This window comes from Nerophis ophidion, linkage group LG23 (assembly GCF_033978795.1).
Source record: "Nerophis ophidion isolate RoL-2023_Sa linkage group LG23, RoL_Noph_v1.0, whole genome shotgun sequence".
Lineage (NCBI taxonomy): Eukaryota > Metazoa > Chordata > Actinopteri > Syngnathiformes > Syngnathidae > Nerophis > Nerophis ophidion.
The window spans coordinates 34715005-34730000 of NC_084633.1; the positions used below are offsets into that span (position 1 = coordinate 34715005).

General features: G+C 35.3%; 1 protein-coding gene across 1 annotated transcript in view; it reads right to left on the minus strand.

Annotated features, from left to right (window-relative positions):
* Positions 1 to 13549, minus strand: part of LOC133541142 (CD9 antigen-like) — a 42593-nt gene extending 29044 nt beyond the window's left edge. Inside the window, exons 1-3 of the mRNA XM_061884251.1 lie at positions 13435 to 13549; positions 13278 to 13356; positions 2794 to 2899 (exon numbers count right to left, since the gene is read on the minus strand). Coding sequence (XP_061740235.1) covers positions 2794 to 2899; positions 13278 to 13337 — 166 coding nt within the window. The 5' untranslated portion in view covers positions 13338 to 13356; positions 13435 to 13549. The remainder of the gene's footprint in view (positions 1 to 2793; positions 2900 to 13277; positions 13357 to 13434) is intronic.
* Between the last annotated feature and the right edge of the window lie 1447 nt (positions 13550 to 14996).

Sequence of the window (14996 nt, forward strand, 5' to 3'; positions counted from 1 at the left end):
AAACACTACAATGTCAGTCTTCACACCAACACATGAAACACTACAATGTCAGTCTTCACACCAACACATTAAACACTACAATGTCAGTCTTCACACAACACATGAAACACTACAATGTCAGTCTTCACACCAACACATGAAACACTACAATGTCAGTCTTCACACCAACACATGAAACACTACAATGTCAGTCTTCACACCAACACATGAAACACTACAATGTCAGTCTTCACACCAACACATGAAACACTACAAAGTCAGTCTTCACACCAACACATGAAACACTACAATGTCAGTCTTCACACCAACACATGAAACACTACAATGTCAGTCTTCACGCCAACACATGAAACACTACAATGTCAGTCTTCACACTAACACATGAAACACTACAATGTCAGTCTTGACACCAACACATGAAACACTACAATGTCAGTCTTCACGCCAACACATGAGACACTACAATGTCGGTCTTCACACTAACTCATGAAACACTACAATCTCAGTCTTCACACCAACACATGAAACACTACAATGTCAGTCTCCACACCAACACATGAAACACAACAATGTCAGTCTTCACACAACACATAAAACACTACAATGTCAGTCTTCACACCAACACATGAAACACTACAATGTCAGTCTTCACACCAACACATGAAACACTACAATGTCAGTCTTCACGCCAACACACTACAATGTCAGTCTTCACACTAACACATGAAACACTACAATGTCAGTCTTCACACCAACACATGAAACACTACAATGTCAGTCTTCACACCAACACATGAAACACTACAAAGTTAGTCTTCACACCAACACATGAAACACTACAATGTCAGACTTCCCACAAACACATGAAACACAACAATGTCAGTCTTCACACCAACACATGAAACACTACAATGTCAGTCTTCACGCCGACACATGAAACACTACAATGTCAGTCTTCACACCAACACATGAAACACTACAACATCAGTCTTCACGCCGACACATGAAACACTACAATGTCAGTCTTCCCACCAACACATAAAACACTACAATGTCAGTATTCACGCCGACACATGAAACACTGCAATGTCAGTTTTCACACCAACACATGAAACACTACAACATCAGTCTTCACACCAACACATGAAACACTACAACATCAGTCTTCACACCAGCACATGAAACACTACAATGTCAGTCTTGACACCAACACATGAAACACTACAATGTCAGTCTCCACACCAACACATGAAACACAACAATGTCAGTCTTCACACAACACATAAAACACTACAATGTCAGTCTTCACACTAACTCATGAAACACTACAATGTCAGTCTTCACACTAACTCATGAAACACTACAATGTCAGTCTTCACACAACACATGAAACACTACAATGTCAGTCTCCACACCAACACATGAAACACAACAATGTCAGTCTTCACACAACACATAAAACACTACAATGTCAGTCTTCACACCAACACATGAAACACTACAATGTCAGTCTTCACACCAACACATGAAACACTACAATGTCAGTCTTCACGCCAACACACTACAATGTCAGTCTTCACACTAACATATGAAACACTACAATGTCAGTCTTCACACCAACACATGAAACACTACAATGTCAGTCTTCACACCAACACATGAAACACTACAAAGTTAGTCTTCACACCAACACATGAAACACTACAATGTCAGACTTCCCACAAACACATGAAACACAACGTCAGTCTTCACACCAACACATGAAACACTACAATGTCAGTCTTCACGCCGACACATGAAACACTACAATGTCAGTCTTCACACCAACACATGAAACACTACAACATCAGTCTTCACGCCGACACATGAAACACTACAATGTCAGTCTTCACACCAACACATGAAACACTACAATGTCAGTATTCACGCCGACACATGAAACACTGCAATGTCAGCTTTCACACCAACACATTAAACACTACAACATCAGTCTTCACACCAACACATGAAACACTACAACATCAGTCTTCACACCAGCACATGAAACACTACAATGTCAGTCTTCACACCAACACATGAAACACTACAATGTCAGTCTTCACACCAACACATGAAACACTACGTCAGTCTTCACACCAACACATGAAACACTACAACATCAGTCTTCACACCAACACATGAAAGACTACAATGTCAATCTTCACACTAACACATGAAACACTACAACATCAGTCTTCACGCCGACACATGAAAGACTACAATGTCAATCTTCACACCAACACATGAAACACTACAACATCAGTCTTCACACCAACACATGAAACACTACAATGTCAGTCTTCACACCAGCACATGAAAAACTACAATGTCAGTCTTCACACCAACACATGAAACACTACAATGTCAGTCTTCACACCAACACATGAAACACTACGTCAGTCTTCACACCAACACATGAAACACTACAACATCAGTCTTCACACCAACACATGAAAGACTACAATGTCAATCTTCACACTAACACATGAAACACTACAATGTCAGTCTTCACACCAACACATGAAACACTACAATGTCAGTTTTCACACCAACACATGAAACACTACAACATCAGTCTTCACACCAACACATGAAACACTACAATGTCAGTATTCACGCCGACACATGAAACACTACAATGTCAGTCTTCACGCCAACACATGAAACACGACAACATCAGTCTTCACACCAACACATGAAACACTACAATGTCAGTCATGTAAACAAATGCAGTGAATAAAAAAGCAAACTCACCAATGACAAAATAGCTGGAGTTGAAAGAGCTTATTTCAAAGATGGCTCTGGTGTTGGGACTACATCGCAACCACAGACCCAGACCCAAGAAGGCGAAGCCCAGGAGCTGACAATGGAATAAAAACAAGATATGCCATTAATTAAATTAATGTACAATTGTTATTTAAAATACTTAATTAACATTGATTTTATTTCACACTTTATTTCACATTTTAATTCAAGATTATTTTTTTAAACACATTGATTTAAAATGTTTTAAAACAATCCATTCAGATCCTCTGCAGGCCGCAGAAAGGCCAAAATTATTTGACCATTGAATTTTGGTCTTGGGACCAATATTCTACAAACCCCGTTTCCATATAAGTTGGGAAATTGTGTTAGAGGTAAATATAAACAGAATACAAGGATTTGCAAATAATTTTCAACCCATTTTCAGTTGAATATGCTACAAAGACAACATTTTTGATGTTCAAATTGATAAACTTTTTTTTTTTTTTTCAAATAATCATTAACTTCAGAATTTGACGCCAGCAACACGTGACAAAGAAGTTAGGAAAGGTGGCAATAAATACTGATAAAGTTGAGGAATGCTCATCAAACCCTTATTTGGAACATCCCACAGGTGTGCAGGCTAATTGGGAACAGGTGGGTGCCATGATTGGGTATAAAAGCAGCTTCCATAAAATGCTAACTAATACACAAACAAAAATGGGGCGAGGGTCCCCCCTTTGTAAGCAAATTGTCGAAAAGTTTTAGAACAACATTTCTCAACGAGCTATCAAAAGGTTCAGAGAATCTGGAGAAATCACTGCATGTAAGCGATGATATTACGGACCTTTGATCCCTCAGGCGGTACTGCATCAAAAACCGACATCAGTGTGTAAAGGATATCACCACATGGGCTCAGGAACACTTCAGAAAACCACTGTCAGTAACTACAGTTGGTCGCTACATCTGTAAGTGCAAGGTGGGCCAGAGCTCATCTAAGATGGACTGATGCAAAGTGGAAAAGTGTTCTGTCCACATTTCAAATTATATTTGGAAACTGTGGACGTGGTGTCCTCCGGAACAAAGGGGAAAATAACCACCCGGATTGTTATAAGCGCAAAGTTCAAAAGCCAGCATGTGTGATGGTATGGGGGTGTATTGGTGCCCAAGGCATGGGTAACTTACACATCTGTGAAGGCACCTTTAATGCTGAATGGTCCATACAGGTTTTGGAGCAACATATGTTGTCATCCAAGCAACGTTATCATGGACGCCCCTGCTTATTTCAGCAAAACAATGCCAAGCCACGTGTTACAACAGCCTGGCTTCGTAGTAAAAGAGTGCAGGTACTTTCCTGGCCCGCCTGCAGTCCAGACATGTCTCCCATCGAAAATGTGTGGCGCATTATGAAGCGTAAAATACGACAGCGGAGACCCCGGACTGTTGAACAACTTAGGCTGTACATCAAGCAAGAATGGTAAAGAATTCTACTTTCAAAGATTCAACAATTAGTTTCCTCAGTTCCCAAACATTTATTGAGTGTTGTTAAAAGAAAATGTGATGTAACACAGTGGTGAACATGTCCTTTCCCAACTACTTTGGCACATGCTGCAGCCATGAAATTCTAAGTTAATTATTATTTGCAAAAAAAAAAAAAAGTTTATGAGTTTGAACATCAAATATGTTGTCTTTGTAGTGCATTCAACTGAATATGGGTTGAAAAGAATTTGCAAATCATTGTATTCTGTATTCATATGGAAACGGGGTTTGTACAACACAAATGCAACGTTTAAACAACATGCTTTTTGACGACGTTTAATCAATGTTGGGTTCTGACCTTGGTTTGACCATTGAAATTTGGTCATTTTGCAACCAATATTCTACAACACAAATACAACTTTTAAACATGCTTTTTGACGAAATGTAATCAATGTTGGATTCTGATGTTGATTTGACCATTGAATTTTGATCATTTTCCAACCAATATTCTACAACACAAATATGTTGAAACAACATGCTTTTTGACGATGTTTAATCAATGTTAGGTTCTGACCTTGATTTGACAAAGATATGTGGTCATTTTCAAACCAATATTGTACAACACAAATACAACGTTGAAACAACATGCTTTTTGACGAATTTTAATCAATGTTGGATTCTGATGTTTATTTCACCATTGAATTTTGGTCTTGCCACCAACATTGTACAACACAAATACAACGTTGAAACAACATGCTTTTTGACGACGTTTAATCAATGTTGGATTCTACGTTGATTTGTCCATTGAATTTTGGTCATTTTCCAACCAATATTCTACAACACAAATATGTTGAAACAACATGCTTTTTGACGATGTTTAATCAATGTTAGGTTCTGACCTTGATTTGACAAAGATATGTGGTCATTTTCAAACCAATATTCTACAACACAAATACAACGTTGAAACAACATGCTTTTTGACGAATTTTAATCAATGTTGGATTCTGACGTTGATTTGACCATTGAATTTTGGTCATTTTACAACCAATATTCTACAACACAAATACAACATTGAAACAACATGCTTTTTGACGAATTTTAATCAATGTTGGATTCTGATGTTGATTTCACCATTGAATTTTGGTCTTGCCACCAACATTGTACAACACAAATACAACGTTGAAACAACATGCTTTTTGACGACGTTTAATCAATGTTGGATTCTACGTTGATTTGTCCATTGAATTTTGGTCATTTTCCAACCAATATTCTACAACACAAATACAAGGTTGAAACAACATGCTTTTTGACGAAATGTAATCAACGTTGGATTCCGACGTTGATTTGACCATTGAATTTTGGTCATTTTCCAACCAATATTCCACAACACAAATATGTTGAAACAACATGCTTTTTGACAACGTTTAATCAATGTTGGATTCTGACGTGGATTTGACCATTGAATTTTTGTCATTTTCTAACCGATATTCTACAACATAAATACAACGTTAAAAACAACATGCTGTTTGACGACGTTTAATCAATGTTGGATTCTACGTTGATTTGTCCATTGAATTTTGGTCATTTTCAAACCAATATTCTACAACACAAATATGTTGAAACAACATGCTTTTTGACAACTATTAATCAATGTTAGGTTGTGACCTTGATTTGACAATGAAATGTGGTCATTTCCCAACCAATATTCTACAACACAAATACAACGTTGAAACAACATGCTTTTTGACGACGTTTAATCAATGTGGGATTCTAACATGGATTTGACCATTGAAATTTGGTCATTTTCCAACCAATATTCTGCAACACAAATACAACATTGAAACAACATGCTTTTTGACAACGTTTAATCAAAGTCTGGTTGTGACCTTGATTTGACCATTGAATTTTGGTCATTTTCCAACCAATATTCTACAACACAAATACAACGTTGAAACAACATGCTTTTTGACGAAATGTAATCAACGTTGGATTCTGATGTTGATTTGACCATTGGAATTTTGGTCATTTTCTAACCAATATTCTACAACACAAATATGTTGAAACAACATGCTTTTTGACGACGTTTAATCAATGTTGGATTCTGACGTGGATTTGACCATTGAAATTTAGTCATTTTCTAACCGATATTCTACAACATAAATACAACGTTAAAAACAACATGCTGTTTGACGCCGTTTAATCAATGTTGGATTCTGATGTTAATTTGTCCATTGAATTTTGGTCATTTTCCAACCAATATTCTACAACACAAATATTTTGAAACAACATGCTTTTTGACAACCGATAATCAATGTTCGGTTGTGACCTTGATCTGACAATGAAATGTTGTCATTTCCCAACCAATATTCTACAACACAAATACAACGTTGAAACAACATGCTTTTTGACGAAATGTAATCAATGTTGGAGTCTGACGTTGATTTGACCATTGAATTTTGGTAATTTTCCAACCAATATTCTACAACACAAATGTGTTGAAACAACATGCTTTTTGACGACGTTGGATTCTGACGTGGATTTGACCATTGAATTTTGGTCATATCCTAACCAATATTCTACAACATAAATACAACGTTAAAAGCAACATGCTGTTTGACGACGTTTAATCAATGTTGGATTCTGATGTTGATTTAACATTGAATTTTGGTCATTTTCCAACCAATATACTACAACACAAATGTGTTGAAACAACATGCTTTTTGACGACGTTTAATCAATGTTGGATTCTGACGTGGATTTGACCATTGAATTTTGGTCATATCCTAACCAATATTCTACAACATAAATACAACGTTAAAAACAACATGCTGTTTGACGACGTTTAATCAATGTTGGATTCTACGTTGATTTAACATTGAATTTTGGTCATTTTCCAACCAATATACTACAACACAAATGTGTTGAAACAACATGCTTTTTGACAACTATTAATCAATGTTAGATTCTGACGTGGATTTGACCATTGAATTTTGGCCATTTTCTAACCAATATTCTACACCATAAATAGAACGTTAAAAACAACATGCTGTTTGACGACGTTTAATCAATGTTGGATTCTACGTTGATTTAACATTGAATTTTGGTCATTTTCCAACCAATATTCCACAACACAAATATGTTGAAACAACATGCTTTTTGACAACTATTAATCAATGTTAGATTGTGACCTTGATTTGACAATGAAATGTGGTCATTTCCCAACCAATATTCTACAACACAAATACAACGTTGAAACAACATGCTTTTTGACGACGTTTAATCAATGTGGGATTCTGACGTGGATTTGACCATTGAATTTTGGTCATTTTCCAACCAATATTCTACAACACAAATATGTTGAAACAACATGCTTTTTGACGACGTTTAATCAATGTAGGATTATGACGTGGATTTGACCATTGAATTTTGGTCATTTTCTAACCAATATTCTACAACACAAATATGTTGAAACAACATGCTTTTTGACAACTATTAATCAATGTTAGGTTGTGAACTTGATTTGACAATGAAATGTGGTCATTTCCCAACCAATATTCTACAACACAAATACAACGTTGAAACAACATGCTTTTTGACGACGTTTAATCAATGTGGGATTCTAACATGGATTTGACCATTGAAATTTGGTCATTTTCCAACCAATATTCTGCAACACAAATACAACATTGAAACAACATGCTTTTTGACGAAATGTAATCAACGTTGGATTCTGACGTTGATTTGACCATTGGAATTTTGGTCATTTTCTAACCAATATTCTACAACACAAATATGTTGAAACAACATGCTTTTTGACGACGTTTAATCAATGTTGGATTCTGACGTGGATTTGACCATTGAAATTTAGTCATTTTCTAACCGATATTCTACAACATAAATACAACGTTAAAAACAACATGCTGTTTGACGTCGTTTAATCAATGTTGGATTCTGATGTTAATTTGTCCATTGAATTTTGGTCATTTTCCAACCAATATTCTACAACACAAATATGTTGAAACAACATGCTTTTTGACAACTGATAATCAATGTTCGGTTGTGACCTTGATCTGACAATGAAATGTTGTCATTTCCCAACCAATATTCTACAACACAAATACAACGTTGAAACAACATGCTTTTTGACGAAATGTGATCAATGTTGGAGTCTGACGTTGATTTGACCATTGAATTTTGGTAATTTTCCAACCAATATTCTACAACACAAATGTGTTGAAACAACATGCTTTTTGACGACGTTGGATTCTGACGTGGATTTGACCATTGAATTTTGGTCATATCCTAACCAATATTCTACAACATAAATACAACGTTAAAAACAACATGCTGTTTGACGACGTTTAATCAATGTTGGATTCTACGTTGATTTAACATTGAATTTTGGTCATTTTCCAACCAATATACTACAACACAAATGTGTTGAAACAACATGCTTTTTGACAACTATTAATCAATGTTAGATTGTGACCTTGATTTGACAATGAAATGTGGTCATTTCCCAACCAATATTCTACAACACAAATACAACGTTGAAACAACATGCTTTTTGACGACGTTTAATCAATGTGGGATTCTGACGTGGATTTGACCATTGAATTTTGTTCATTTTCCAACCAATATTCTACAACACAAATATGTTGAAACATGCTTTTTGACAATGTTTAATCAATGTTAGGTTGTGACCTTGATTTGACAAAGATATGTGGTCATTTCAACATATTTGTGTCTACAACACAAATATGTTGAAACAACATGCTTTTTAACGACGTTTAATCAATGTTGGATTCTGACGTTGACCATTGAATTTTAGTCGTCTCCCAACCAATATTCCACAACACAAATACAACGTTGAAACAACATGCTTTTTGACGACGTTTAATCAATGTTGGATTCTGACGTTGATTTGACCATTGAATTTTGGTCATTTTCCAACCAATATTCTACAACACAAATATGTTGAAACAACAAGCTTTTTGACATTTATTCAATGTCAGTGGTGATGTTGATTTCACATTCAATTTGTCATTTCCCAACCAATATTGTACAACACAAAAGCTTGAAACAACATGCTTTTTGACAACATTTATTCAATGTCAGGTTGTTACGTTGATTTGACATTGAAATTAAATTTAAAATTGCAGTTCCCCTTTAAAGGCCTACTGAAACCCACTACTACCGACCACGCAGTCTGATAGTTTATAAATCAATGATGAAATATTAACATTGCAACACAAGCCAATACGGCCTTTTTAGTTGACTAAATTACAATTTAAAAATTTCCCGCGGAGTTTCTTGTTGAAAACGTGGCAGAATGATGACGTGTACGCGTGACCTCTCAGCACCACTTGCGGCTAAAAGTCTCTCTGAAAGTTGTCCCTTTCGGGGTTGTGAAAAGGAAAAAAGTCACTGATGCAGTACTTCTGCAGACCCCTAAGAGTCACAAAACCCCCTGTTGAAAACTTCTGATTTCAGAGCAGTGATTCTCAAACTGTAGCTCTATCTATTGGCAAGTCAAAGAACCACTTTATAAAAAGTACAGTGTTTTTATTTATTTTCTTAAATTTAAACACACTGTTACTGTTCGAACTGTGTGTAATGTTACACTGGCCAAAATATACTTGTTAAAAAAACATCTTCCTTGTTTAGTGAATGCTTAGGCTTACTACGCTACTGTAGTTTATTGACAGGCATTATGCTGGTACTTAATGAATACTTAGGTCTACTACAGTACTGTATTTTAGTGTTGTCCTTATGCTGGTACTTAATGAATACTTAGGTCTACTACAGTACTGTATTTTAGTGTTGTCATTACGGTGGTACTTAATGAATACTTAGGTCTACTATAGTACTGTATTTTAGTGTTGTCATTACGGTGGTACTTAATGAATACTTAGGTGTACTAAACTACTGTATTTTAATGTTGTCATTACAGTGGTACTTGATGAATATTTAGGTCTACTACACTACTGTATTTTAATGTCATTATGGTGGTACTTAATGAATTCTTAGGTCTAATACACTACTGTATTTTAATGTTGTCATTATGGTGGTACTTGATGAATACTTAGGTTTACTACACTACTGTATTTTAATGTTGTCATTATGGAGGTACTTAATGAATACTTAGGTGTACTAAACTACTGTATTTTAATGTTGTCATTACAGTGGTACTTGATGAATACTTAGGTCTACTACACTACTGTATTTTAATGTCATTACGATGGTACTGAATGAATTCTTAAGTCTAATACACTACTGTATTTTAATGTCATTATGGTGGTACTTAATGAATTCTTAGGTCTAATATACTACTGTATTTTAATGTTGTCATTATGGTGGTACTTGATGAATGTTTAGATCAACTACACTACTGTATTTTAATGTTGGTCATGATGGTGGTACTTAATGAATACTTAGGTCTACTACACTTCGGTATTTTAATGTTATCATAGTGGTACTTAATGAATACTTAGGTCTACTACAGTGCTGTATTTTAATGTTGTCATTATGGTGGTACTTGATGAATACTTAGGTCTACCACACTACAGTATTTTAATGTTGTCATTATGGTGGTACTTCATGAATACTTAGGTCTACTACGCTACTGTATTTTAATGTTGTCATTACGGTGGTACTTGATGAATACTTAGGGCTACTACACTACTGTATTTTAATGTTGTCTTACGGTGGTACTTTATGAATACTTAGGTCGAATACACTACTATATTTCAATGTTGTCATTATGGTGGTACTTAATGAATACTTGGGTCTACTACACTACTGTATTTTAATGTTGTCATTATGGTGGTACTTAATGAATACTTAGGTCTACTACACTTCTGTATTTTAATGTCATTATGGTGGTACTTAATGAATTCTTAGGTCTAATACACTACTGTATTTTAATGTTGTCATATTGGTGGTACTTGATGAATATTTAGATCTACTACACTACTGTATTTTAATGTTGGTCATGATGGTGGTACTTAATGAATACTTAGGTCTACTACACTTCGGTATTTTAATGTTATTATGGTGGTACTTCAGGAATACTTAGGTCTACTACACTACTGTATTTTAATGTTGTCATTATGGTGGTACTTGACGAATACTTAGGTCTACCACACTACAGTATTTTAATGTTGTCATTATGGTGGTACTTGACGAATACTTAGGTCTACCACACTACAGTATTTTAATGTTGTCATTACGGTGGTACTTGATGAATACTTAGGGCTACTACACTACTGTATTTTAATGTTGTCATTATTGTAGTACTTGATGAATACTTAGGTCGAATACACTACTGTATTTCAATGTTGTCATTATGGTGGTACTTAATGAATACTTGGGTCTACTACACTACTGTATTTTAATGTTGTCATTATGGTGGTACTTAATGAATACTTGGGTCTACTACACTACTGTATTTTAATGTTTTCATTATGGTGGCACTTAATGAATACTTAGGTTGAGTACACTACTGTATTTTACTGTTGTCATTATGGTGGTACTTGATGAATACTTGTGTCTACCACACTACTGTATTTTAATGTTGTCATTATGGTGGTACTTGATGAATACTTATGTCTACCACACTACTCTATTTTAATGTTGTCATTATGGTAGTTCTTGATGCATACTTTGGTGTAATACACTGCTGTATTTTAATGTCATTACGATGGTACTGAATGAATACTTAGGTCTACTAAACTTCTGTATTTTAATGTCATTATGGTGGTACTTAATGAATTCTTAAGTCTACTACACTACTGTATTGTAATGAAGTCATTATGGTGTTACTTAATGAATACCTATGGCTACAACACTACTGTATTTTAATGTTGGTCATCATGGTGGTACTTAATGGATACTTAGGCCTACTACACTACTGTATTTTAATGTCATTGTGGTGGTACTTCAGGAATACTTAGGTCTACTACACTACTGTATTTTAATATTACTATGGTGGTACTTAATGAATACTTAGGTCTACTACACTACTGTATTTCAATGTTGGTCATTAATGAATACTTAGGTCTACTACACTAATGTATTTTAATGTCATTGTGGTGGTACTTAATGAATACTTAGGTCTACTACAGTACTGTATTTTATTGTCATTATGGTGGTACTTAATGAATACTTAGGTCCACCACAGTACTGTATTTTAATGTTGTGATTATGGTGGTACTTGATGAATACTTAGGTCTACCACAGTACTTATTTTAATGTTGTGATTATGGTGCTACTTGATGAATACTTAGGTCTACTACACTACTGTATTTTAATGTTGTCATCACGGTGGTACTTGGTGAATACTTAGGTCTACCACACTACTCTATTTTAATGTTGTCATTATTGTAGTACTTGATGAATACTTAGGTCTACTACACTACTGTATTTTAATGTCATAACGATGGTACTGAATGAATACTTAGGTCTACTACACTTATGTATTTTAATGTCATTATGGTGGTACTTAATGAATTCTTAGGTCTACTACACTACTGTATTTTAATGTTGTCATCACGGTGGTACTTGATGAATACTTAGGTCTACCACACTACTCTATTTTAATGTTGTCATTATTGTAGTACTTGATGAATACTTAGGTCTACTACACTACTGTATTTTAATGTCATAACGATGGTACTGAATGAATACTTAGGTCTACTACACTTCTGTATTTTAATGTCATTATGGTGGTACTTAATGAATTCTTAGGTCTACTACACTACTGTATTGTAATGTTGTCATTATGGTGGTAATGAATTCTTAGGTCTACTACACTACTGTATCGTAATGTTGTCATTACAATACAGTAAAAAAAAAAAAAAAAAGTATTGCGTTCTGTTCTACAGAAACGAAACCAACCCAACATTCAAACTGGGGCCACTCCTATTGATTTAGTTTTAACTTTCACTTCAGATAGGCATCAAAAGAGGCACTGCTGACACATTACATCATCACTAGAAAGACTTGCAAAGTGTTACCGCGAAGATTAAGTTGAAGATGAAGAGGACATATTTGCACGCCCTGCCACAGTCGTCCATGACGTCTTCTTCCCTAAGTCTGTGAAGTACAAATACTCACATATTCATATAATTACCCGCTTATTTCTATTCTGTCCATATTATCTACACTTCCTACCTGAGTTGTGTCTCTTTGAGTCTCGTGGACGTGACAGCATCAGCGTCTTGAATGACCGCGAAACGGGACTCCAACTGTTTATATTCCAGCCAACTACGTCATAACAATAACCACCTTTTGGGGGGGCGGGGACGACCCTGTGATTGGCTGAGGACTGTGACCGACGTGGAAGCTGGCCAATGGACACAAGGATGAACTCCGGCACATGCGCAGAGGGCGTATCCAATTCAGGGGAAACGCAACTTAAAGACGCTTGTTTATGTCTTTTTGCTGCTTTTATTGCGGATGACAAGCTGACGAAAATATACTTTTTCTGTTTCAGAAATTAATATTTTAATATGATATAATATAGCACATTAAACTTATAAGCGACTTAAAAAAAAAAACAAGGACACTTTACAGTAAACAGATATGATTAGAAAAATTAACAAAGGATAGAATAAACATGTACGAATAAAATAATTAAAGTATTACCTGGCAGGCACAAGACTTTACAACAACGCTGTGCAACTCAAACCTGGCGTTGAAACAACATGCTTTTTGACGACGTTTAATCGATGTTGAGTTGTGACGTTGATTTAACATTGAATTTTGGTCATTTCCCAACCAATATTGTAAAACACAAATACAACGTTGAAACAACATGCTTTTTGACGACATTTAATCAATGTTGGGTTGTGATGTTGATTTAACAGTGAATTTTGATCATTTCCCAACCTATATTTTACAACAAAAATACAACGTTGCAACAACATGCTTTTTGACGACGTTTAATCAATGTCGAGTTGTGACGTTGATTCAACACTGAATTTTGGTCATTTCTCAACCTATATTCTACAACACAAATACAACGTTGCAAAAACAGGCTTTTTGATGACGTTTAATCAATGTCAGGTTCTGAAGTTGATTTAACATTCATTTTTGATCATTTTCTATCGAATATTCTACAACGCAAATACAACGTTGAACAACATGCCTTTTGACGACGTTTAATCAATGTCGGGTTCTGACGTTGATTTAACATTAATTTTTGGTCATTTCCCAACCAATATTTTACAACACAAATACAACGTGCAACAACATGCTTATTGACGACGTTTAATCAATGTCAGTTTCTGAATTTGATTTAACATTAATTTTTGGTCTTTTTCTAACGAATATTCTACGACGCAAATACAACGTTGAAACAACATGCCTTTTGACGACGTTTAATCAATGTCGGGTTCTGACGTTGATTTAACAGTGAATTTTGATCTGCGATGAGGTGGCGACTTGTCCAGGGTGTACCCCGCCTTCCGCCCGATTGTAGCTGAGATAGGCGCCAGCGCCCCCCGCGACTCTAAAATGGAATAAGCGGTAGAAAATGGATGGATGGATGGGGTTCTGACGTTGAATTGACCATCGAACATTGGTCATTTCCCAACCAATATTCTACAACACAAATACAACATTGAAACAACATGCTTTTTGACAACATTTAATCAATGTCGGGTTTTGACGTTGATTTGACCATTGAATTTTGGTCATTTCCCAACCAATATTCTACAACACAAATACAATAT